The 23,459-nt window shown below is 36.4% G+C and overlaps 1 protein-coding gene across 2 annotated transcripts in view; it reads right to left on the bottom strand.

Annotated features, from left to right (window-relative positions):
- Positions 1-23,459, bottom strand: part of LOC111050394 (carboxypeptidase D) — a 296,777-nt gene that overhangs the window by 173,629 nt on the left and 99,689 nt on the right. For both annotated transcript variants that reach the window (XM_039441290.1, XM_039441291.1), the window contains exons 9-12: positions 23,035-23,123; positions 22,222-22,416; positions 14,719-14,964; positions 12,955-13,121 (exon numbers count right to left, since the gene is read on the bottom strand). In XM_039441290.1, coding sequence (XP_039297224.1) covers positions 12,955-13,121; positions 14,719-14,964; positions 22,222-22,416; positions 23,035-23,123 — 697 coding nt within the window. The remainder of the gene's footprint in view (positions 1-12,954; positions 13,122-14,718; positions 14,965-22,221; positions 22,417-23,034; positions 23,124-23,459) is intronic.

Below are 23,459 nucleotides of genomic sequence, written 5' to 3'. Positions count from 1 at the left end.
TAGCGGGTTTGCGGGTGATGTTGCGGCGACGAGCAGCGTGCTCCTTCCACTCGCGTTTCAGATTCACAACTACTAAACTTTTAATATTTGAAACAAGTTACTGCTAATTCATGTTAGAATTAGTAGGATCCTTATCGGCGTAGATAAGGATATTTACGCAGGGTACTTCATATGCGGTGAATTCTAATATGCGGGGAGTTCTAATCGGGCAGCCGATGCAGTCACATCGCTTCTTATCGTTCTGCAGAGTTAAAGTTCTGTAACAAGTTTTCGCCGGCCTCCTGGTGTTAATCTACAGCCTACTTTTAACCTAGTGAATCAATAGAATACTTATTTATACTATACTATTATTTTCAAATAAACTGTTGTAATATCTGATTTCAACGTTAAATTCAATTTTATATCTATTGAAAATTCAAACATGAGTGAAGAGTTTTCTAGCTGCAAAAAACCAATCAACAATATTGATTCAAAAAAACTGTCTCGTGTCCGGCCTGTGAAACAAAATATCATTCTTTCTGTGTCAAAAACAAAAAATAGAACTGTGTGAAGTGTTCAACAGAAACATCTGGTAATATCAAGGATGAGGAGAACGCATTCCTGAAAGCTATTCAAGACTTCAGAAAGGAGAATCAAGCTTCATGGCTGAAAAACGAAAAAAGATGGGACAAATATGACGCCAAATTTTCAAAACTTCAAGCCGATATTGAAGGTACGAAATTAAGAAAATTGAAGATAGTGTTGAGAAAGTGACCAAGAAATGTGAAACATCCTGTCAAACAGTCGAGGAAATGCGCCGCGAAAATGAACTGTTGAAAGAAATGTTGTCTGATTTACAACAACACACACGAAATAGTATATTTCGCAACTAGAGCAGAAAATGAGATTTTTCCAGCTCGAAATAGGTTTTCAAGTCCGAGGCCGTAGGCCGAGGACTAGAAAAGATTGAGAGCTGGAAAAACATTTTTGCCCGTGGTGCGAACGATATTTTTCGCCACACTACAGGTATTGCTGACAAAATAAATAAAGAATACAAAATAAAGAATACTCGTTAAGCTATCGTACCTATCTCTTGATTTTAGTGGTAGAAGATTTGCAGTCAGGATTTCAGATTCTTTTAAAATTTCACTTGGAATACCACAGTCATCTTCAAGCATTTTTGAAAATTCGGAATGCACTAATCAAAAATAAATAATTGAATAAAACTGGTTGCGAAGCGAATTAGTTTGATTCGAAACTGGAACTGAAATCATGGCGACTTCAGCTGATGATGAAAGTGGACACTCACCCGATCTAGCGGATGACTTATCAACTACTTCCATGAGCGGCTGGAAAGAGACAACTTTCTGGCCTAGACCGGAAAAGAAACCCTTTTCTGACGTCGTCTGCAAACAAGGTCTTTCAGATCTACGTAGAGACTGGAAAACAGCTGCTTTCTGTGCAGTGTGGCGAAAAAATAATTTAATAGTGTCAGGTGTGCCATTAACATTCAAGGAAGACATGTTTGTAGTAACTCAGGCAATAGCAAACGCATTACATGTAGACTTTCATTACTCCGAAATAAACGCAGCCCATAGACTCCAGAGTAAAAGAGGAGACACTAGACCTCCTTCTATCGTGATTTCATTTACATCTCGATTAACTGAAAACCTCTGGTTATCAGCTAGAAGACAGAAAGGTTCGCTTTCAGCCAAAGACCTCAACAGTTCCTTTTCAAATACCCCAGTTTATATAAATGAACACTTGACACCTCAAACTAGAGAACTATTCAATGCAACTAGGAAAATGGTGAAAGAAAAAATATTATTTTCCTCGTGGACAATGGACTGTGAAGGGCAGGTCACACCGAGCTCGCGTCCGCGGCGGTAGCGAAGTCAAAAAACTCGCCTCCCATGTTATTAAGTTGTGCAGGTCACACCGAGCTCGCTACCGCGGAGGTAGTACCTCGACGGTAGTTTCACTTCGCGAGCCAGACGAACTTTTGAAACGTCTCCTAGTGGGAGTACCGCTAGCGGTAGTGAGCTTGGTCTGACGTGGCCAATCTAATAACATGGAAAGCGAACTCCAGAACTTCGACATCGGTAGCGCATGCGCAGAATACAAAAACTCACACGTGACAATGAGTCATTTGCATGCCTACAGCGACGCAAAATTTTGTGTTGCAGTCGGAATTGAGTTATTGTCATTTGCATTGTCTTCCGTTGTTGCATTGTCATTTTCCTTGTTCATTATTTTATTTAAATTATTCAATTATATTTCTTTGATCTTCATCTATTCTTAATCAATGGAGAACCTAATTGAAGAGGTGAGGAAACGACCCATAATATGGGATCGGAACTACTGTCCTCTAACCACGGTACATTATTACGAAGTGATTTTTGGTCGCTATAATTTAGCGTCATGTCCATTGTTGAACACTTCTGCTACTAGATAGTAGACAGTCTAGAGCTAGACACTAGTACAGTACTGCACGAGACCAAGTACAGCACTCTGGTTGCCGGCCTTCCCCACTTCTAGAGAACCAGCCTCATCAAAACAAGAACAAAACCAAACTACCGCTGGCGGACGTTTTTTGGTGTGAACTGCTTCCAGAAAAACTACCTCCGCGGGAGCGAGCTCGCTACCGCTAGCAGACGTTGGTGTACGACCGCTTAAGGTGATGGCAAAGAGCGCTCCCGACCAGCATCCGTTCAGGGTCCATGATCTGAACCAGGTGACCGCCCTGCGAGAGAAGAAAGCGGCAGCCGCCGCCCTCTCCACGTGCTCACGCCAACGCCGACTCCGCCGCCACGCAAGAGACGCCAGCTGCTACTAAATCGCCGCCAACTTCTCACCAGACACAAGTTCCAGCAGCAAAGAAACAATTATCATGAAGAGGTTATAAGCTTCACACTACAAATATGTGAGAGTTGATTCATTTTATGGTGCTGTGTACCACAAGAACTGTAAGTAGAAACTTTCCATTTATAAATCCAATCAACTATTATTAGCCTACATGAGTGAAGATAGGACATAATTCACATTGCAATTGAATAAAACACTTGGACGATAGTGAATATTTTAGCCAATATCATTAATTCTTTTGTTATGATTATGATTTTCTTTTATTTATTATATTATATTCCTATCTTTCATATATTATTTTGTCTACAATAATTAGCAAACTTCTTAATTAACCATTGAAGAAAAGCACTGTCTTTTGACCACCTACAGTAATAATCTATGGTAATCCCTCACTCTGCGCCTATTTAAATCAGTAAAAAAGTAAATTCGTATGGCTTTTGTTGGTGGGGAGTCCCTTGCGGGAAGGTCCCACCGCCTGAATATATAATTTAAGCCGTATTTAAATCAGTAATGTACAGTATAAAATTTTAAATTTCATCTTTATTCTTTTTATCCTAGTCTTTACTACAAATCGTAATCAAAGATTTTTATACTAATACCAAAGCATTTTAATAACGAAAATATATATGAATTTTAATACTTTTCTTATTCAGATGAAATTAAATGTAAGTCGGAAACCTTCTTTTAATATTGATTAACAGTTGTCTTCTTTTGTTCTACTATTTAGAGCTATATTCTTCAAAATATCTAGATATTTTGAATGACCTAGAGTCTTTTCAATTTTATTTATTTATTTATATATTACATGTCATAGGCCATTACAAGAAAAGCATGGACAATTGTCATACAAAAATCAGTCAATAAAAACATAACTTAATCTAGCAATACAAGTTCTTATTTCTAAACAATGCATTATATTAAGATGACAAAAGTAACTATGACTATGATGCACACTATTATAGATACCAGTAACACAAAAAACAAACATTTATAGATAAAAAATAGAATAGTAGAGTACTGTACTAAAATATAGTCAGTCTATCAGCCTCTTTCACATAGTAATTAATATTGAAAATGTTGAAAGGAAGGCCTAGGATTTAATTTATGAGTGCCTGCCAACTATACGGACACTCCTCAATCAACCAGTCCTTGGTCATTCTTTTGAACAGGCCAAGTGATTGAGCCTCCTTTAACCGGGTTGGCAACGAATTAAAAACCTTTATACTTTTATGCTCCGTACTTTGTTCATAAAATGCTGTTTTCTTAATGTTTACCTCCAACAAGTTTGCCTTGCACCACTGAGCCACCTCACTAAGCACAGAGTCTGCAGTCAGCTGAAGTTCATCACTATTCCTAGCTGTTATTAGGAAATTTGAATCATCAGCAAAGAGAACTGATTTGGCATGATGTACATTTGCAGGGAGGTCATTAATGTAAATCAGAAACAGAAGGGGGCCCAAAATTGATCCCTGTGGGACCCCTCTCCCAACAGGACGAAGTTCAGACCTGAATTTACCATTAATGACAACACCATTATCGCCCTCTATTTCAACCATCTGGTTTCTGTTACTAAGATAAGACTCAATCACCGACAAGAAATTACCTCTAATTCCATAGTAATGAAGCTTCCTTAGGAGAATGCTGTGGTTCAGGCTGTCAAATGCCTTCTTCATATCAACGAAAAACCCCATGACCTTAACACCCTGATCCAATGATGAATAGATATCACTGATGAAACTCTCCAATGCATCTACGGTTGACATTCCAGCTCTAAAACCATATTGACACTCACTTAAAAGATTGTTATTCAGGAAGTGAGCCAGCAAGGGGTCATATATTGCTCTCTCCCATACCTTGGACAAAGAGGTCAAGTTAGCTATAGGTCGGTATTTATCCACTTCCTTCCGAGAGCCTTTTTTGAAAATTGGCTTTAGCTTAGATACCTTGAAGCAGGCGGGGAATGACCCAGAAGCACATGATCTGTTCAGAAGCTGAGTGACAGGACCACTGACACAATGGAAAAACTCATTTAGTATTTTTGAAGGAATTCCATCAGACCCACTGGACATTTTCATTTTTAGCTTCTTAGCAATAGATACAACCTCTTGCTCAGACCAAGTTGGCATCTCAGAGACAGCAGCATTACCAGGGTTAGAATTTACAAGTAAATCACAAAAAGAAGGACCGTCAAAAACCCCCAAACTGAGCCTATTATTCGATGAAACCACCCCAGCAAAGTAGTCATTGAATATTTCAGCAACTTCACAAAGTGATCCTACTGGGAGGCCATCAATCACAATTGGATACTCAGTACTCACCCTGATGGGAGTTTCCTTCCTGATTAGATTCCATACAGCCTTAGATTTGTTGTCAGCAGAAGCTATCAGTCTCTTGGAATATTCAGTCTTGAGAGAATGGATCAGCAGTCTGATGTCAGAGGATATCTTTTTGAACAACTCACGAAACAGAGTATTTTGAGGATAAGCCTTCATAAACAGTTCCAGGTCTCGCTTCCTGTTACAGAGATCCTTCAAGTAAGGATTTGACCAGGGGATCTTTGAAGTATTTCTGGGAATTCCTAACTTTCTCAAAGGAAAGGCCATTTCAAAACCCTGAACAAACATCTGGACAAAGTAATCAGTCTGAGCCTCGTGGTGAATCTCATTCAGATATATAGGTGACCAGTCACATTGACCTAAGTAGTGAGAGAATTTCAACTTGTTTTGATCAGAGAAAGATCGTTTCATTACAGCCTTGAGAGATTTCACCTGATGCAGAGGTAAAGGAACAACTATCTCCTGAGCAAAGTGATCGGACAGAGACAAGCTAATCACTCTTGACAATACAGCATCAATATATTTGACACTGATGAAACCATTATCCAACAGAGTGGAAGAGTGAGCTGTAACCCGAGTAGGCTCCCCAATCACATCCTGAAGACCATAGGCACAGAAGACTGACATCAACTCCTGCTTTGAGCTTGAGTTGCTGAGAAAGTCAACATTAAAGTCGCCAATCACAATAATTCCCTTAAATCTCTTAAAAGTTGAAGAAAGAAGCTTGTCAAGCCTGTCAACAAATGTATCCATTGAGCTGTCAGGGGATCTATAAATACAGACTATTAGAAAATCACCCTCCACAGTCACAGCCGCTGCCTCAAAGTCTGACTCGCAAACCTCTGCTAAGCTGAATTCAGAGGTCAAAAATCCACATCTTGAATATATGGCCACACCACCGCCCTTTCGTAACTCTCTGTTGAAATAGCACACAAGATTAAAATTTTCAATATTAACACTTTCACTGCCATTCAACCACGTTTCAGAGAGACATAAGAGATCAACTCTACTTAGAGATTTGTTTTCCTGCATGTTTTGAATTTGCAGAGCCAACTCTGTGTTTTTATTACGAATACTTCGAACATTATAGTGCAGGACATTTAGAGTGACTGGGCCTGACATAGAATTAGGTGAGTGAGACCATGGTTGCTTCCAGCCTCAGCAAGACAGTCAATCAGATATGTGCGATCTACAAATGTTTGCAATCGCTGGTTTAATCTAAAAAATTGATTGGTCTATAAGAGATCAAAACTGGAATTTCATGAGTAGCTACCACATCCTGATCAGTACGGTCAACCACTATAGAATCAGGTGTTGCTTCAATAGAGCAATGCACACTACCATTTTCGCCAATTCTCTCATCACATTGGAAAGGACCATCATCACTAGCACGTGAGCCACTACAGAAGGTGGCATCAACTGTCACAAAGGATTGTGCCATTGTATCATGAGCACGATAGCAGCTGTCAATTAGGTCACCGCTCACTGCCAGAGAATGAGGTGTGAGAGTATCTGGTCCAACATAATTATTTCTATCAGAGACTGAATTCTCAGTTACAATTCTGAAAATTCTCTTTGCAACCATGAACTTACTTCTCCTGTTCAAATGAAGACCGTGACTAGTGTGGAGACGTCTTTCAATAGACCATAAATCTAAAATTTTTACAGAGTGCAGTCTAGACAAACACCTTATGATTCGGTTTATAGCAGCTATAGATCTATTTTCAATGGAACTCTCAAAGAGATCGTAACGGTAGGGTATGGTTGATATTATCAGATTGTTGTGTCTGTAGGTCCCAATCACCTCAACTAGTTTAGCAACAAATCTCTCCTTATCAAGATCATTAAAACCGGAGTGAATACTATTTGTGCCACTCAGAAGCACAATCCAATCATTTCGATTCAGACCTACAGTCTCATTAGGAGACAACATCCAGTTTGCAAGAGTCTCAAACTTCATCCCGGGGGCAACAGTGGAAACACAAGATATATCATACCCTCGAAGTAACCCAGTCAGAGGCTCTCTAATTCCCTTACCGTGGCTATCAGCCCAGATATGAATTTTTTGGCTCTCATAATAATTCATATCACTTACCTCTTCACTACAACATGATTTGGAAAGGCTTTTAATTTGACTTCTTGCTGAATTCATATTTTTTTTGTATATCTGACAATAGTCTATTGCTAGAGTTCAATAGTGATTCAAGTTTGGAGATTCTGTGTACAAGCTTACATCTAATATCATCATAATCCATTTCATTGTCTTCACTAACCATGTTATTACTAGTTATTGCATTGTAGAAAGTATTCTTCCTAAGAAAACACTCATTAGCCTGAGTGGCCAATAGGGGAACATTATCTCTAAGAACAAACCCCTCAGCACTCTCAGTTTGAGTTCCAACATCCGTTGAAACTTTATCAGTGAGTTCCATAACTAGTTTCTCGTTCATGATTGATCGGTCAATGGCAGCATTCCATTGAATCCTCATTTGAGAATTAGCTTCACTTAATGCTTGGTTTTCGCTTAACAATCTCTCAACCAAGCTAAAGCATTTATTATACTCATATGGATTAGAATTAAGTGATGAATGAGTAGCTATAGTTGGGTCCATCATTGAATCATTACCTTCTGTATCAGAACCAACTATTCTGTTTGAGCAATTTTTATTAATTATGGGAGTAGAGCACGAACTGCCATTGAGAGAATTACTGACTGGAGGAGCATGGCTATGTAAGATTGGAAAATCAACTATTTCAGAAACATTTTTGTCAGTTTTAAGAGAGGATTTACAATTTTTATCCAAACAACGCCATTGAACCTCTCCAGCTGCCGTGTCAGATGATCTTCTAAAACTATAATTCTGGAATATTAATTTTGGGTTACCACGGTTTGTAACTCCAATTGTGAAATCTCTCATTTTTGAGGGGTATTTAATTTAACAAAATTGAAATGTAACAAATCACAACTAAAAAAAATCAGTCAAGATAAGTAATCAACAATCAGGGAAGAATGAATAATAAATATGTAATTGAATGCAATAAAGAAAAGAAAATTTAAAAATTTCAATAGGCCTATTGTTTAATTTAAATCCAATTCGCAAGTACCATTATTTGAATCATGTAATAATGAGAGAATGAATGTCCAAAAGTTAGATTGAAAAGTAAACTAAAATAGTCTAAATCTATGAACTAAGAACTAAATTGTCCAAATTTATTAAGTCAGTAAGGGCAATAGATCAATAAGGTCAGTGATGAGATAAATTAGGTATATTTATTGAGAGTTCAAAAGGGCTAGTTTATTTTTATTACGAATTAATTCGTCGCAGAAAACAATGGTAAAGATTGTCACAAGTCGGTGACCGAATAAACAATGATTGTTTGCGAATCACTTCTGAGGCAGAAAGCTAATCGGCAGATAACAAGTGGGAGAGATAACAGCGAGCAGTCACGGCTACCGACGCTTCAGTAGTCAGTAGGGAGTCGCTCACCTGCAGCGATACTGTACCCGAGGAGCAGTCTCTTTCGTAATTCGGCACTAAGATGTAAGAAGTTCGTTGATACTGGCGTATCTTTCAATACCAGAGGATTGTAGCACAAAGTCTTTCATGTACAGTGAGCATCCTCTCCGTAGTGGCAAGCTAGGTATTGCGGGAGGCAGAATTCCAAGAGAATTTTTGAATTGTCAGGTTGAATGCAATACGATCAAAGTCCAAAATAAGCTTGAATGCAGCAATAATTGTAGAATTCTTACCAAGAAACTGAGGTTATGAAAAATGAAACAAGTTCCTGATAACTATTTCAACACAATTACTCACGGAGCCATGCACCCAGACAAGTCTCGCCTTTCAATAAATGACCCCAACTCATAATTCACAGGTATTTGTGCATATTAATTAATTAAATTGCAAAACTGTCAGACACACATTTCTCAGCCACCACTAGCAGCAATCAGAACTGCTAGTTTTATTTATTTTATTTTTATTTTATTTATTAAAAAGGTGGAATGGAATGATATTGCAATTTTTTATGTGTTCATCTGTATAATGTATTTGGATAAGTAAGTTATGCATAGATAGGGTATTGGAATGTATAAGGCATGCCCATTACATTAATGATCTATTATCCGATAGCCCAGATATGATTCGGAAACAATAATAGCTATTATTTCTAGCATGCAGCTGTTGCTACTGCTGTGAGGAATTATCTTTTTCAGTATGGTTCTGATAAGTTTTAATAGAATAACAAGTTATCATTGATTATGAAGATTAAATGCTCGTTGCAAATAAGCAGCTAGCTCTGTTCTATTGTAGACAAAAGAGCAAGGCTATTTTTGGATTAGTAGAGTTGAAAGTGTTAATTATTTATTCCACCAGCGAAAATACTTTTTTTAAATATATTTATTATTACCGTATCTCCTCTCTTCTGTGATTGACAGATAGAGAGACTTGATAATTATTGTACTCATAATTACGTATTGAACCTCTATCCTTTATTCTATTCACTCACGTTTTTGCGATAATTCTCTATCCCCAAAATCAATATCGCTACATATCTAATGTTCTCTATTCGCCTATTAGCGGGTGATATTAATTGTGATCTACTGGGCATTGCTCCCAACTCTACTGAAGAGCGTTACCTTGATGTACTGAATGATGCTGGTTATTTAGCCTGCATTGATAAGGCCACACGTTCGGCTAGTGGCACGTGTATCGACCACTTTCTTATCAGACTCCCACGATTTTTTAAAGCATCTTCTGTTATTTTACAGTCCTCAGTAACTGACCACTATGCGATATGTTTGAATTTCCTATCTGTCAATTCACTCAAACCTTCCAGTGTTGATAAATTTGTAACAAGAACAAATTGGAATGGAATAAGAGAATCTCTAAGTAGGCAAAATTGGGATAGCGTCACTGAACAAACTGATGTTGATATGGCTGCTGACCGATTCATTGATATTCTCCAAAATATTATCGAATCTAAAACTTCTAAAATAAAACTATCAGCTAAGAAAACCCAAATTAAGCCATGGATCAGCATGGAACTTGTTAATTCAATTCGGCATCGCGACAAACTTAGAAAAAGACTCAACAAACAACCTTTCAACCAAATATAAAAAAATGAATTTACACAATATAGAAATACTCTACACTCTGCAATTAAACAAGCCAAACATTCGTATTATGAAAATAAAATTGAAGAATCTTCTCATAACTCAAGTAAGCTCTGGACAGTTATAAATTAAATTTCAGGCCGGCCTGTCAAGAAGCAGCCTTTCCCTATAAAATAATTCAGCCAAACGCACGAAATAACTAACTCACAGAAAATTGAGGAGGTTGGCAATAACTTTAATAAATATTTTTCGGCAGTAGGTAAAAACTTGGCAGATTCCATCGTAGCACAGGGTGTGCCAGAGATAATAAATAGATCAGGATCATGCTGTTGAAACTGTCTTTGAGTTGCAGCAAGTCTCTAGACAAGAACTGATTGACACAATCAAGAGCCTTAAAGGCCGATCTGCCCCTGGCTGTGATGGGATCCCAACTAGAATTTTCAAAGAAAATATGGATTCTCTACTCCCTATCCAGCACATAATCAATCTTAGCATTGTGTTGGGTCATTTCCCAAGTGCCTTCAAAACGGCTAAGGTGATCCCAATTCATGAATCAGGGCCAAAAAATGCATTCTCCAACTTCAGACCAATTTCTCTTCTCGTAACTAAACTTACGTCAAAAATTATTGAAAAATGTGTCAAGAAACAATTATCTAAGTACCTCTCCGTGAATAATTTCCGACGCTCTTTTTGACTTGACCCGGTTTATATCAAATAACATAAAAATAAAAAATGAAATTTCAATTACATTTTTAGACTTGGCCAAGGCCTTTGATTCCGTTGATAGAGATAAACTAATCACCAAACTCGAAAATATTGGAATAAAAGATAATTCACTGAAATGGTTTAAAAGTTATTTCAAAAATCGACAGCAGTATGTTCATGATGCCATTGATGGCACAATTAGCAAAACAGAACCTGTTTGAATATGGTGTGGTCCAAGGAAGTACCATTGGGCCATTACTATTCCTTATTTATATAAATAATCTTTCAAAGTTACAAATCAATGGAAAACTGTTCTTATTAGCGGTCGACACAGTATTGGTGTCAACTGGAGACTCTTGGGAGAGGACCTATTGCAGTGCAACAATAGATCTTGCCAAAATAAAAAATTGGTTCGACCACAACTGTCTAACGGTTAATGTCACCAAAACTAAATTTATGCCAATTGTAACAAGAAACCAGGCTGATCCTGGCCCAATAATGTTAAAAATACACTCTTGTGGAAACGCAAGGATGCAGGATTGTGACTGTAGTACTATTGAACGAGTTGATAGTTACAGATACTTGGGTGTTATAATTGATTACAAGTTGAGTTGTGGGCAACATGTTCAGTGTGTCAAAAGTAGGCTCAGGAAATTATTATTTGCCTTCTCTGAGCTTAGCCAGGTGATGGGTGTGGATCAGTGTAGGAAAGTATATTTCGCCTATGCTCAGTCGCTGATCCAGTATGGTATCCTGGCCGGGGGGGGGGGGGTGTATCCTCTACACTCTTGGAACCACTGGCAGTCACACAGAGAGTAATTATTAAAACAATCTTGAAAAAAGGCCATAGATATCCAACTAGCTTGCTTTTTTCAGAATTCCCGGTTCTAAATATCAGACAGATCTTCATCAAAACATTATTAATTCACTTGAAAAAATACAAAACCCAGATCTTAGGTGAAACAAATTTAAATTTCCGGTATGAAACTCGCCACAGGACCAACTATAATTATGATGTTCCACAACTGACACATGGGTCAGAACTGTCAAATTCATTTTACCTGGCTCACATTTTATATAGAAACTTGCTGAATGAAATAAGAGAGGCGGAGGTGTATAGTCTAGCCGTTTACCGAAGGGGTGTGGACAGGTGGCTGTATCACATTGGCTGGGAGGCAGCCGAAGCTCTGCTCCGCTCACGTTATATTCGATAACTATCAGAAAGCAAGAACTATCAAAGGTTTTATCATATTGATTTTTTCCCCTCTATCAATTCATTACATTATAAAATAGATACATGACGCGAACTCACAGCCTCCTTCATTTCCTGGGATTTATTGGCCTGCACAAGAAATAAAATCAATCCTAAGTTTAGTTAATATTTTCCTTTTTATCTTTTATTTCTTAATTAAGTATTATTTCTTATTTCTTATTTTACTATTATTTGAATTTATATTTAATCCATTATTATCATTATTATATTCTGAAGCTTATCCTTTCTTTTATAATTATTTTATGTAGTGTAGTGACTGCTTGCGTTGTCTATGGAACTCTCCTCCACACGCAGCCGTTTAGTCTTTGTGGAGGAATTCCGTAATATTGAGTTTTTCACTGTAAATGTTTCACTGTAAATACTTGAAGGAATAAAAAATATTTGAATTTGATTTGATAATTTATATAGCGGTTGCGGGTTTGCGGGTGATGTTACGACGATGAGCAGCGTGCTCCTTCCTCTCGCGTTTCAGATTCACAACTTCTAAACTTTTAATATTTAGAACGGGGGAATGACAGATTGAAGCTTCAACCCGCCGCTATCTTATCTTGCCTGTCTGATTATTATTGTTATCGCTAGCCTCTACAATTATTAAAACTGAAGAATGAAGTATGCAATACAGGGGCAGATTGAAATTGGATGTGGCAGCATTTATACTCTCAGTCTGAGATCGCAAATCTTACCCAGGTGCTGAAGCTGAAATGGTGTAATTTCCAGGTGCTAGTAATCTCCAGTAATCTCCATCTGCAGCAGTTTTTATTGTATGATCAATGCCTTCAACCATTATCGTTGCGTCGGCTATCACAGAACTACTAGTGCTTTTTACAAATCCATGTACTCCTCGATGGACCTAAAAAATAAAGTACATAGAGTTCAGCAAATGAGAGAATCACATACAAATCCAAACAACCACTGAATAAATGCAAGATATGACGGTGGAATTTGATGTAATTGTTATTACTGAGAGCTGGATAAAAAATAATTACATCCCACAGCACAATAACAATATTTTTTTTTCGGCAAAGAATATACTCCAAAATTATTACCTACATCAAGGAATTAACATCTACATCAAGAAATGCTGCAATATATATTGTTCGGAATTATTAGTTGAGCAAATTTGAAGTTGGAAACAAGAAACAACTGTTTCATTTAACGTCATTGCAATTTACAAATTTGCCTTGCATCATAACATAACAAGTTATTTATGTGAGATGAGACAAGTTTTTGATAACCTGCAACGTAATCAATTATTATGTGTTTGAGATATGAATATAGAGCAAACTCTATAGAGCAAACACTCTTTTTGGTACATCAGAGACTCAAAATGAGAACATTCTGGAGAAGGTTATTGAGGTCGGTAAGGCGTTGGATATGGAAGTGTGCGTGAACATGATTGATGTATGTCATGAAATAAAAAAGAAACAAAATGACCGTACAACTACTGGCATAGTTGTTAAATTTCTTCGAAGAACAGACAAGGAAGCTATGTTGTAGGTTATTTCTACTGTTTTTCTTATTATTTATAAAATAATGCAGTGTTTAATTTTACGAAGTGGATGGTTTCGATTTGATTTTAAATTTTCAATGATTGATTTATTTTTGTTAATAATTTGTTATGTAGTTCGAGTTTGATAAATACAGCCACATTGACACTCTGTCTGCCCGAAAGTTTCTAAATATTTTTTTAAAAATTTATGTAAAGAAAGACATAAATATACAGTAATTGAAAATTGTGTTAATTCAAATCACAGTTTGATAGAGTCTACAGACCCGGCTGACGGCTTCGGCTGAACCTAAAAAAAGAGCCTTTCTACTTTGTGTGCAGAGAGGAAACTGCTGGGAGAATTATGATTTCTTCAAAATTATTTGCGTCGTAACATTTTCATTTTCTGTTTTTCTTTCTTAAAAGTACAAATAATGTTCTATTCTTTTCTATATAAAGCTGAGAAAACGCAAATGAACGCAGGAAAAACGCCGATTCGTGGCGTATTTTTGGCATAATGTTCAAGTTCTTTAACAACAACAACAACACCTTGTTACCATGTACACTTTAGCTGAGCCTATGTACTAAATTTGAACATTTTCTCTCTGAGAAAACGCAGAAAAAACGCTGGGGAACGCTAGGAGAACGCTGTAAAACCGCCTATCTTGGGCGTATCTCTGGCGTATTTTTGAAGTCTTCTCAAGATAAAATTTTTAGACCCTATCTGAACTTCTCTACCAAATTTTAACATTTTTGTGAATTAGTTTTTAAAATATTTGAATCAAGTTTATTTTGACTATACCAAAGGTTAACTCGACGAAGATCCCGTTTCAAACCTACACAATCGTCAATGTTTCTTATTAACCTACAGTTTCATATCAGTTCATGGACTTACTTAAACAGAAACATTTGAATGGAATTAATAATATTGGTAGGGATTTTGAAATAATTCCTTTCTCACCTGCTCAATGTAAATGAGTAGAGATTCTCGATTTTCCATCCAGAATGAGGGCAGACGAGATGAGACAGGAAATTTATCACAGCCCATTTCTATAGTTAATTCGAAACAGTTTGATGCCCAATAATTGTAGTCCTGCATTCCTCCACTAACAATATACCACTGAGCACCATTCACAATACCTCCTGTGAATTTCTCTTTCGGCATAACTGGACAATTAGCTAGACCCTTGTGCATTCTGGGATGAGCCTAGAAATCGAACAAAAGATAGCTATGAAAATTTCAAAAGTTTTGAATTACACTGAACACTGATGGAACCAGATCTAAGCTTCATCAGGGTCCAAATACGCTAGAACTCATAACAATCTATACGATGATAATTAAATCAGTTGGTCTCTTTTCAATAATTCAACAATTCTCTTTTAAATAAAACAGATCAGCTAATATTTCATATTTCCCGTTTCATTCAGGAAAAAAGGGTTTTAATTTATAACCTTTCATCTTCATACATTTTCCCTTTAAAATCAGATTATTAAATCATTTCTTAAACACATAAGTAACATTGGCTCAATAGATACATTTCTCACTTGCATGATAAAAAATAATCACTCAAATATAGAAGGAATTGGATTAAAAATTGGAAACTAAAAAAATAATGGTTTTGTTTAATGATTTCGGAGGATTGATTGAGGATGGCTGCTACGACACAATAGAATATGATGATGTGTTGGATTTTCGTCCGTCACTGAAATTGAACAACATTTGTAAAACTTCATTCAACATCCTACATATGAATATACGTAGTATGAAAAAAAATTTCGATGAATTATCTCTCGTCCTTCAAAATTGTGAAACATCCTACCATTTAATTATACTATCTGAAACATGGGCTTCAAATGAGCACGAGTTTTCTTTCAATTTGAACGGATATTCAGTTATAAATTCACCTGCCAAATTTAATAAATGTGATGGAGTTTGTGTGTTTATTAAGGATAATCTAAATGCTGAAATTTTAAGCAATGATATTGCTTCTGCAAATTCAATCATTCTTGAAATTAGTGTACCACAGATGAAAGAAAATATCACACTGATGGCTATATATAGACCTCCATCATTATCGGTTGAATCGTTTGTTGAGGATCTTGGCTCATGTCTAGAAGAACTCAAAAATAAAAAAAAAACATAATACTAGCCGGTGACATAAATATTAACCTCGATCAAAACACAAATTCTGTGAATGAGTACTGTAGCTTGTTACATATGAATGGTCTAAGATCGTATATAAATAAACCGACAAGAGTACAAAATCAATCAGTGGCAACTCTTGATCACATATTCCATAAAGACGAAACGTCAAATTACAAGGATGTTGTAGGTGTAATTTTCAAGACTGGCATCACTGATCATTGTGCGACTGGTCTTTTTCTGGGTATCTCAGATCACATACATATAGCCCCCACAAACTGTAGAGAGTATACTGAAAAAATAGACTACTCAAAACTAATTACAAATCTGCAAACTGAATCTTGGCAGGATATATTTGATTGTAATAACCTGCAAAACTTGACACCTAATTTCATCAAAAAATTAAATAATCATATCAATAATTCAAAAACAAAAATAAAATTGAACCACAGACAAAAACCTTTAAAAAACTGGATTACTGCAAACTTAGTAAACTGTATAAGAACTAGAGATGGAATGTATAAAAAACTGACAAAACAACCTAAAAATCTTGACTTGAAATTGCAATACACTAGATATAGAAACGTATTGAGAAATCTTATAAAGCAGGCTAAGCAGAACTATTTTAAAAACAAGATAACACAAAATAAAACAAACAGCAAGAAACTCTGGAATTGTATAGATGAGCTGTTGGACAAAGAAAAGAAAACCACTGATGTAAACATTGAACCTAGTGTCTTGAATAATTATTTTGCAGAGGTTGGCAAGTCGCATGCAGAAAAGATGAGAAACTCCAATATTGATATTCATTTCCCTGAAACAATTGTCAACTCACCAAAGTCTTTTTTCTGGTTTCCAACAAATGAATGTGAGGTAATTAAAACAATATGTACATTAAAAATAGCTCTTCACCTGGTATTGATAATATAAGTAATTTTTGTTTGAAAAATATATCCAGTTTCATTGCTAGTCCATTGTCCTTCATAATAAATAAGTGTTTTGAACAGGGATACTTCCCAGAGGAGTTCAAAATTGCTAGAGTCGTACCTCTTCACAAGGGTGGAATTAAAAATGATCCTAGTAATTATCGACCGATTAGCCTACTTAGTAGCCTGTCTAAGGTAATGGAGAAAATAATAAAAACAAGAATTGTAGAATACCTAGATAAATTCAATATTATACATAAAAATCAGTATGGCTTCCAAACCGGCAAGAGTACACAAGATGCTATATTACACCTGGTAGACATAGTGACAGATAACTTTAATAACAATAAAAAAACTCTTACAGTGCTGCTGGACCTGGCAAAGGCTTTCGACACAATTCCACACAAAAATTTGTTGAACAAACTGAAAAATATAGGAATTCGTGGCAAGGCATTAGATTTGTTCAAACACTACCTAAAAGACAGAACACAAATCATATCAATAGGAAGCAAGTCTGATCAGGTGCATTTGTCGGAATATGGGGTACCCCAGGGAACTGTGTTATCTCCAATATGGTTCCTGATGTATATGAATGATTTGCTCAAACTTAATTCTGAAAATAGAACAATTATTTCATTTGCTGATGATACCATTGTGACTTTCTCGGGTTCTACATGGGAGGAGGTGAGAGATTTGGCAATGAAAGGGTTGAAGACGGTCAAGACATGGTTGGATATCCATACACTCACATTGAACCATAAAAAAGTTCATTCATAGCTTTTTCCCCTACTGCCGGATCACAACCAACAAATTTAAGATTGCAAATTCATGATGCATCATGCAATTTGCCTGCTGCGCTGGATCATTGTCAGTGCCCAATGATTGATAAGGTGGACCATGCTAGGTATTTGGGTGTTATAATTGATTCTCATCTTAGATGGAATTATCATATTGATGACAAATGCAAAAAATTGAAATACCTCATTTTCAGATTCTACAAAATCAATTTGATAAACGACATAGAAATAACTAAATTAATCTATATAGCGTATGTACAATCTATTCTACAGTATGGGATTCTGGCGTGGGGGGGAGCCGCGGGCTGTCATATAAACAAAATTTTTGTAATGCAGAAGCACATAATAAGGGCAGCTTTGGGTAAACCTAGACTCTATCCAAATAGTGAGCTTTTTCGGGAATTGGGAGTACTTACTGTGAGGGAATTATATAGTAAAAATATTATCCAATATGCATACAAAAGTAATTTCAGACTAGAAATACGAGATACACCATACAACCAACGAGGCATAACGATAAACCAGCAAAGGGTAGACTTAGATGTATGCAGGAAACAATTCAAATACAGAATGAATAAAATTATGCGTTTAGTTCCAATGAGAATAGTAGAGATGAGCTGCAAAAAATATCACACTAGAGAATTTGATGATTGGTTGAAAGCAAATACTATATTGTAATCCTTAAAACAGTAACCCTATCTAACAATATTTGCTTCAAACTAAAAAGTGAGCTGCCATCTTGAAGAATAAAAAAATTTAAATAAATGAATAACTGATTTTTATAAATTGAGCTGAATTTCAATCCGGGAAAAAAATAAATACGAGAATAAATCATCTAAACTTCAGTGTATTTGCTGTTATCATATTGATTTACATTTGCTTCAATCTAGAAAATTTTATGAAAACAGGAAATATTATTTCATGATAGAAAATAAATACAGTATACAAAAACAAATAGAGTTTTAGGGTTTCTGCAGATCACCATCAGAAATAAAAATAAAATAAATGAGGGAAAATAATAAAGGGAGAGTATATCCCTACATTTTTACAATAAATTCCCCCTACAAGGTCGATTATTGTTATGTAATGTCTACTGCTTCACTATTGTTATATATATATATATGTTGTTTTTAATGTAGAAGTTATATCATTGTGACTCAGGTTTATGCTACAAGAAGATTATCATTGTGATATGCCATTGTTACTTCTGGTTCTGTTTTTATAATTAATATACTCAAAAAATTTACGGTATTGTATTTTTCATCATTGTAAAAAATAAGCACAACTCGCACTCCGCGCTCAGATTTTTCTTTGCGGGTGCTATTTTTCCGTAAATTATTAGTTAATTTTTGTTTTGTAAAGTGTTTTTATGGAAATAAATTTTGATTCGATTTGATTTTAAATGTTATGTTTCCCCAAAGGATAAGTACACACTAGTATACCAAATCGCGCGACTTCTTATAGATTGTCTAAAGACGGCCAATAATAGACAGTCAATAGGCCGTCTATAAACTTGTCTTGTCTCGTCCAGTGACAACACTAGAATTTGCAGTATAGACGAGACATTTCTTTTTTCACAATCTGTCGAATGATGTTGAACAAATGAACAGCCTAAGACAGCTGATTAAACAGTCAAAACACGCTGGAATTGGGCTGGGACGTCTTGTCTCTAGACTCAATTGACATCCTCACTATGAAAATATTGTGCAACACGCCTACATTGCATCAAGTACTATGTGGTAGAACCGATATTAGTATTATAAAGTTTTTGTAACAAATTAACAGAATCAAATCAAGAAGTTTTATTTTTTGTTTTTAACTTGCAGTAGGCGCTCAGGTTTCCCTTGTCGACTGTACCAACAAGAAATATTTATTTTATTGTACGGTATAGTAAAAATCTAATTTGATTTAATTTTTGTAAGAGTTTTCTTGTTTTGTGATGTTATTATGGCAAATAAAAAAATTATAAGTCTCCCATTTCTATCTGTAGTCCATACTTACTTACACGTGGCACAACAACCCGATAGTCGAGTTTTGGCCTGCTCTACAATCAGTCTCCACCTCTCTCTATCCAATGCAGTCGTCTTCAATCGTCGTATTCCCAGCTCTCTCAAGTCCTTTTCCAGTTCATTCAGCCATCTGAGTTTAGGGCGACCCACTTTTCTTTTTCCTTGTACTGTGCAGTACAGTACATTATTTGGTGCCCTTGCCAGATTCATTATCTGGACATGTCCTGCCCATCTTATTTTATTCCCTCTAATGACACCAATAAGGTCAGGTTCCCTGAGAATGACAATGGTTCCTAGTTGTATCCCCTTCTATAACTATTTTCTTAGTGAACTTACTTTGACCATCTACTTCTTCAACTGGTCCCAGTATTCTACGTAGAATTTTCCTTTTAATTGGGGCTAAAACTATGTAATCTCTCTAGTGAGCGTCCAGGTTTCGCTACCATTCGTCAAAACTGGGCAAATGGTTGTTTTGTATATTTGAAGTTTTGCCTTCCTGGATAGAAGTCTTGATCATAGGACCCTGGAGACCCCAAAAAATGCTCTATTTCCTTGGGATATTCTTCTCTAAATTTCTATATTGGTGTCATTACTATAGGAAATAAGGGAGCCTAGATAAACGAATTCGTCTACTTTTTCAAAAGAATAGTCATTCACTATAAAATCTCCTGCATTTTATGTTCTCTGAGGTGCCGCAACCATGAATTCTGTTTTGTCCTGACTGATTGAAAGCCCCATTCTTCTCGCATTTCCCTCTACTTTCAGGAAAAGCCTTTCCATATCCTCTTTCCTTCGCATGACCAGATCAATGTCATCTGCAAAAACCAATATTTGATGCATCCTATTGAAAATGTTGCCTCTTTCATTTACTTCTGAATCCTTTATAACTTTTAGCAGAACAAAATTGAACAGGATTGGAAACAATGGATGTCCTTGCCTTAGGCCTTTTTTTACTTCGAAAGACTTGTTTACTTCGCCCCCCAGCTTCACAGTATGTTCCATCAAGAGTAGCCTTCACTAGGCGAACATATTTAGCTGAAACTCCTAAATCATGCATTGCCTCCAACAGCTTCCGTTTATCCACACAATTATTGGCGCTTGCAAAGTCAATAAACAGGTGGTATATATCTGATGCTCTTGGAGAAAACTCTTAGAGACAATTTACACAGGAGGTAAACAGTCTCAGTGCAGCAGCAAGACTGCAGTGTGTTTTAGCTTCAAGCCCAATTGGCCTCTTGGGAACTCTGAGGCCACCAGGGAGACAATATACTACTGGAATTGATGGAAGTCTCAAACTTCTTCTTGAGACTCACTTTCCAGATTGTATTTTTGAGAGTGATTGTTCAGGCATGTCTGGCAACAGCGAAATGAGCTCATGGCCGAGAGCTGATTGTGGATCCTGGACTTTAGCCAGGCGAATTGTCACACTCTCGAAAGTTCAATAGGCCATATCCAAGTTTGGCCCATTCAAATCTCCTGGGGGTATGGCATAATACTGCAGCAAGGACCAGAAGCTCCATTAGTCCTCTTGTGTGAACTCTTTAGAGCAAGTCTGACTTATGGGTACATCCCTCAAGCCTGATGCCTCAGTAGAATGGTCTTCATTCAAAAGAGAGGAAGAGCAGACTACTCAGCTGCAAAATCATTTCGTCCCATCAATCTCACATAGTTTGTCTTGAAGACGCTGAACAGACTGGTGGTTAGATATTAAAGGAAGGGAGTACTTTCAGGTACTCCCCTCCAAAGGAATCAGCATGCTTATCAGCCTGGAAAATCCTGTGAAACAGCCCTGCATCAGCTTGTGTGCAGGGTGAAGGACAGCCTTACTGCCAAGGAGATTGCTCTATGTACTCTCATGGACATTGAGGACGCATTTGACAATGTTACCTATAAGGCCATGGTCCGATCGGTGCGGGGGCGTAGTCTTGAGCCTGCCATATGTAGGGTTGGTTATTGAGGCCATGCTCTGGTCCAGGCAGATCAAGGCCGATCTCCAATGTAAATCGATGGTAATCGCACCTGCAAAAGGTTGTCCACAGGGAGGTGTGCTTTCACCTCTTCTGTGGAACCTTGTGGTTGATGGTCTCCTTCATGAACTTACCAGTAAAGGTGGCTTTCTCCAGGGCTATACTCTGTCCAGGTGGAGATGGGATGTAAATACAGTAGATGAATAGATTCGGGATAAAATGTAAATAGATTTTATCGGAACTCTGATTACCAGCTAGTACCCAAATTGATGTGTTTACAGGATTTTGTTAACAAATAAGCAGATGTAATGTTTCAACTTTCACCAATGAATATTCCACAAAAAGTAAGCTGTTTTTTCTGCTTTTTATTCATAATACTATAGAATTATGGAATAGCTAGTCTATGGCGTATTCTATTGAAAGTATGCATATCCTATTTTACAATAATTCAATTTAGACACATTTGAAAGAAAATGTTGTATTTACTGACGGCGCATGCTCAGGGGTTTCAGGCAGCATTCTCGGTATAGAAAGTTTCTAGAGCTCAATGGGTGAATGCCCAGGGCGATGAGCCTGGATGAAATAATTGCTTTTTAATAGTAGTTTTACGACAAATACTTACATTTGCATACGTTTTAGCAAGCAAAACGAATACATTATTATCAGGGCTGATATTGGTTCCTTTCCGCATCATTCGATTGTCATCATACGGATAGTTGGCTACCAAAGCACCACCATGTAAATTAGCTGACAACACAAATGGATACTCCTTCAACCATTTTATGACTGCATTCGTTTCAGGTTGACGCTTGATTCCCTAAAAACCCATTTCAAGATGAAATACTGTTTTCAGAGATGTAAAATTGGGATGAAACACACTTTTTCGACCTATAAAGTTTTTTATTTTTCCATTTTTTAGTATAAAGCTAAAGTTTTAATGTTCATAGCAATCATAATATTTCGCCAACAATACCTTATCTTTTTCCAATTTGATCAGGTTTGTTTATACAGAGCTTGAATTACTATTATCATGGCACCGAAGATTCACACTCATATGAATAATACTAAACAATAAATGAGAAAAAGACAAAATAATATTTTTCATTTCATTATGCTATTCATTTTGTAAAGGTATTACTTGAAGAGCTAACTCCTCTAAATATTATGTTTTGGTTCAAAATTTGCTTCCAGGTAGTTCGGAACTCACGTGAAGCTATAAGTCCACTCATCTCTCATCATCATTCTCTAATTACCCAAGCACAAGCTTCAAAAGCTCATGTGGGCATCACCCTCAGTAAACAAAAGAATTCAAATGAGACTTGTTGAAGTTTGTCAACTATTAAAGCATGAAATTGGAACTATTGCAATTTGTTCCAGCTAACTAATGTTTTTAAAACATTTTTCTGTTTATATTAAGAAAATAGTTAATATTCACCTGTTCAAAATCATTGTATTGATCGGGAAAATCTCTGTTCAGGTCCACATTATTGGCGTTATGGCGACCAATTGAATGTGAAGTATCGCCTGAAAAGTGATGTTAATTGTACACTGAAAAATACACTGTTAATTTGAAACCTATTATACTGTCAAAAGACCCTAATTTCAATACTGTATTCTCAAAAGAATCTTTATATCGCTACCATTATAATTCGACACAATCCATAAATTTCCTATAATGAACTTGTGTTAGTTATTTAAAATTCCAATGAAAAGTTGTTTCTCAGGAAAGTGACTGAAACGAACTGAAACAGAACCGACTGATGAAATAGTTCTTACTAATGAACCAGTTCTATACAATATTTCACAATAACTCTACAGGAAAGTGCATTTTTATGGTTTAACAGTCGAATAATAAAAAAT

This window comes from Nilaparvata lugens, chromosome X (assembly GCF_014356525.2).
Source record: "Nilaparvata lugens isolate BPH chromosome X, ASM1435652v1, whole genome shotgun sequence".
Taxonomy (NCBI): domain Eukaryota; kingdom Metazoa; phylum Arthropoda; class Insecta; order Hemiptera; family Delphacidae; genus Nilaparvata; species Nilaparvata lugens.
Note: the sequence above shows the minus strand (reverse complement) of the source record. Positions and strands in the feature narration are given on the sequence as shown.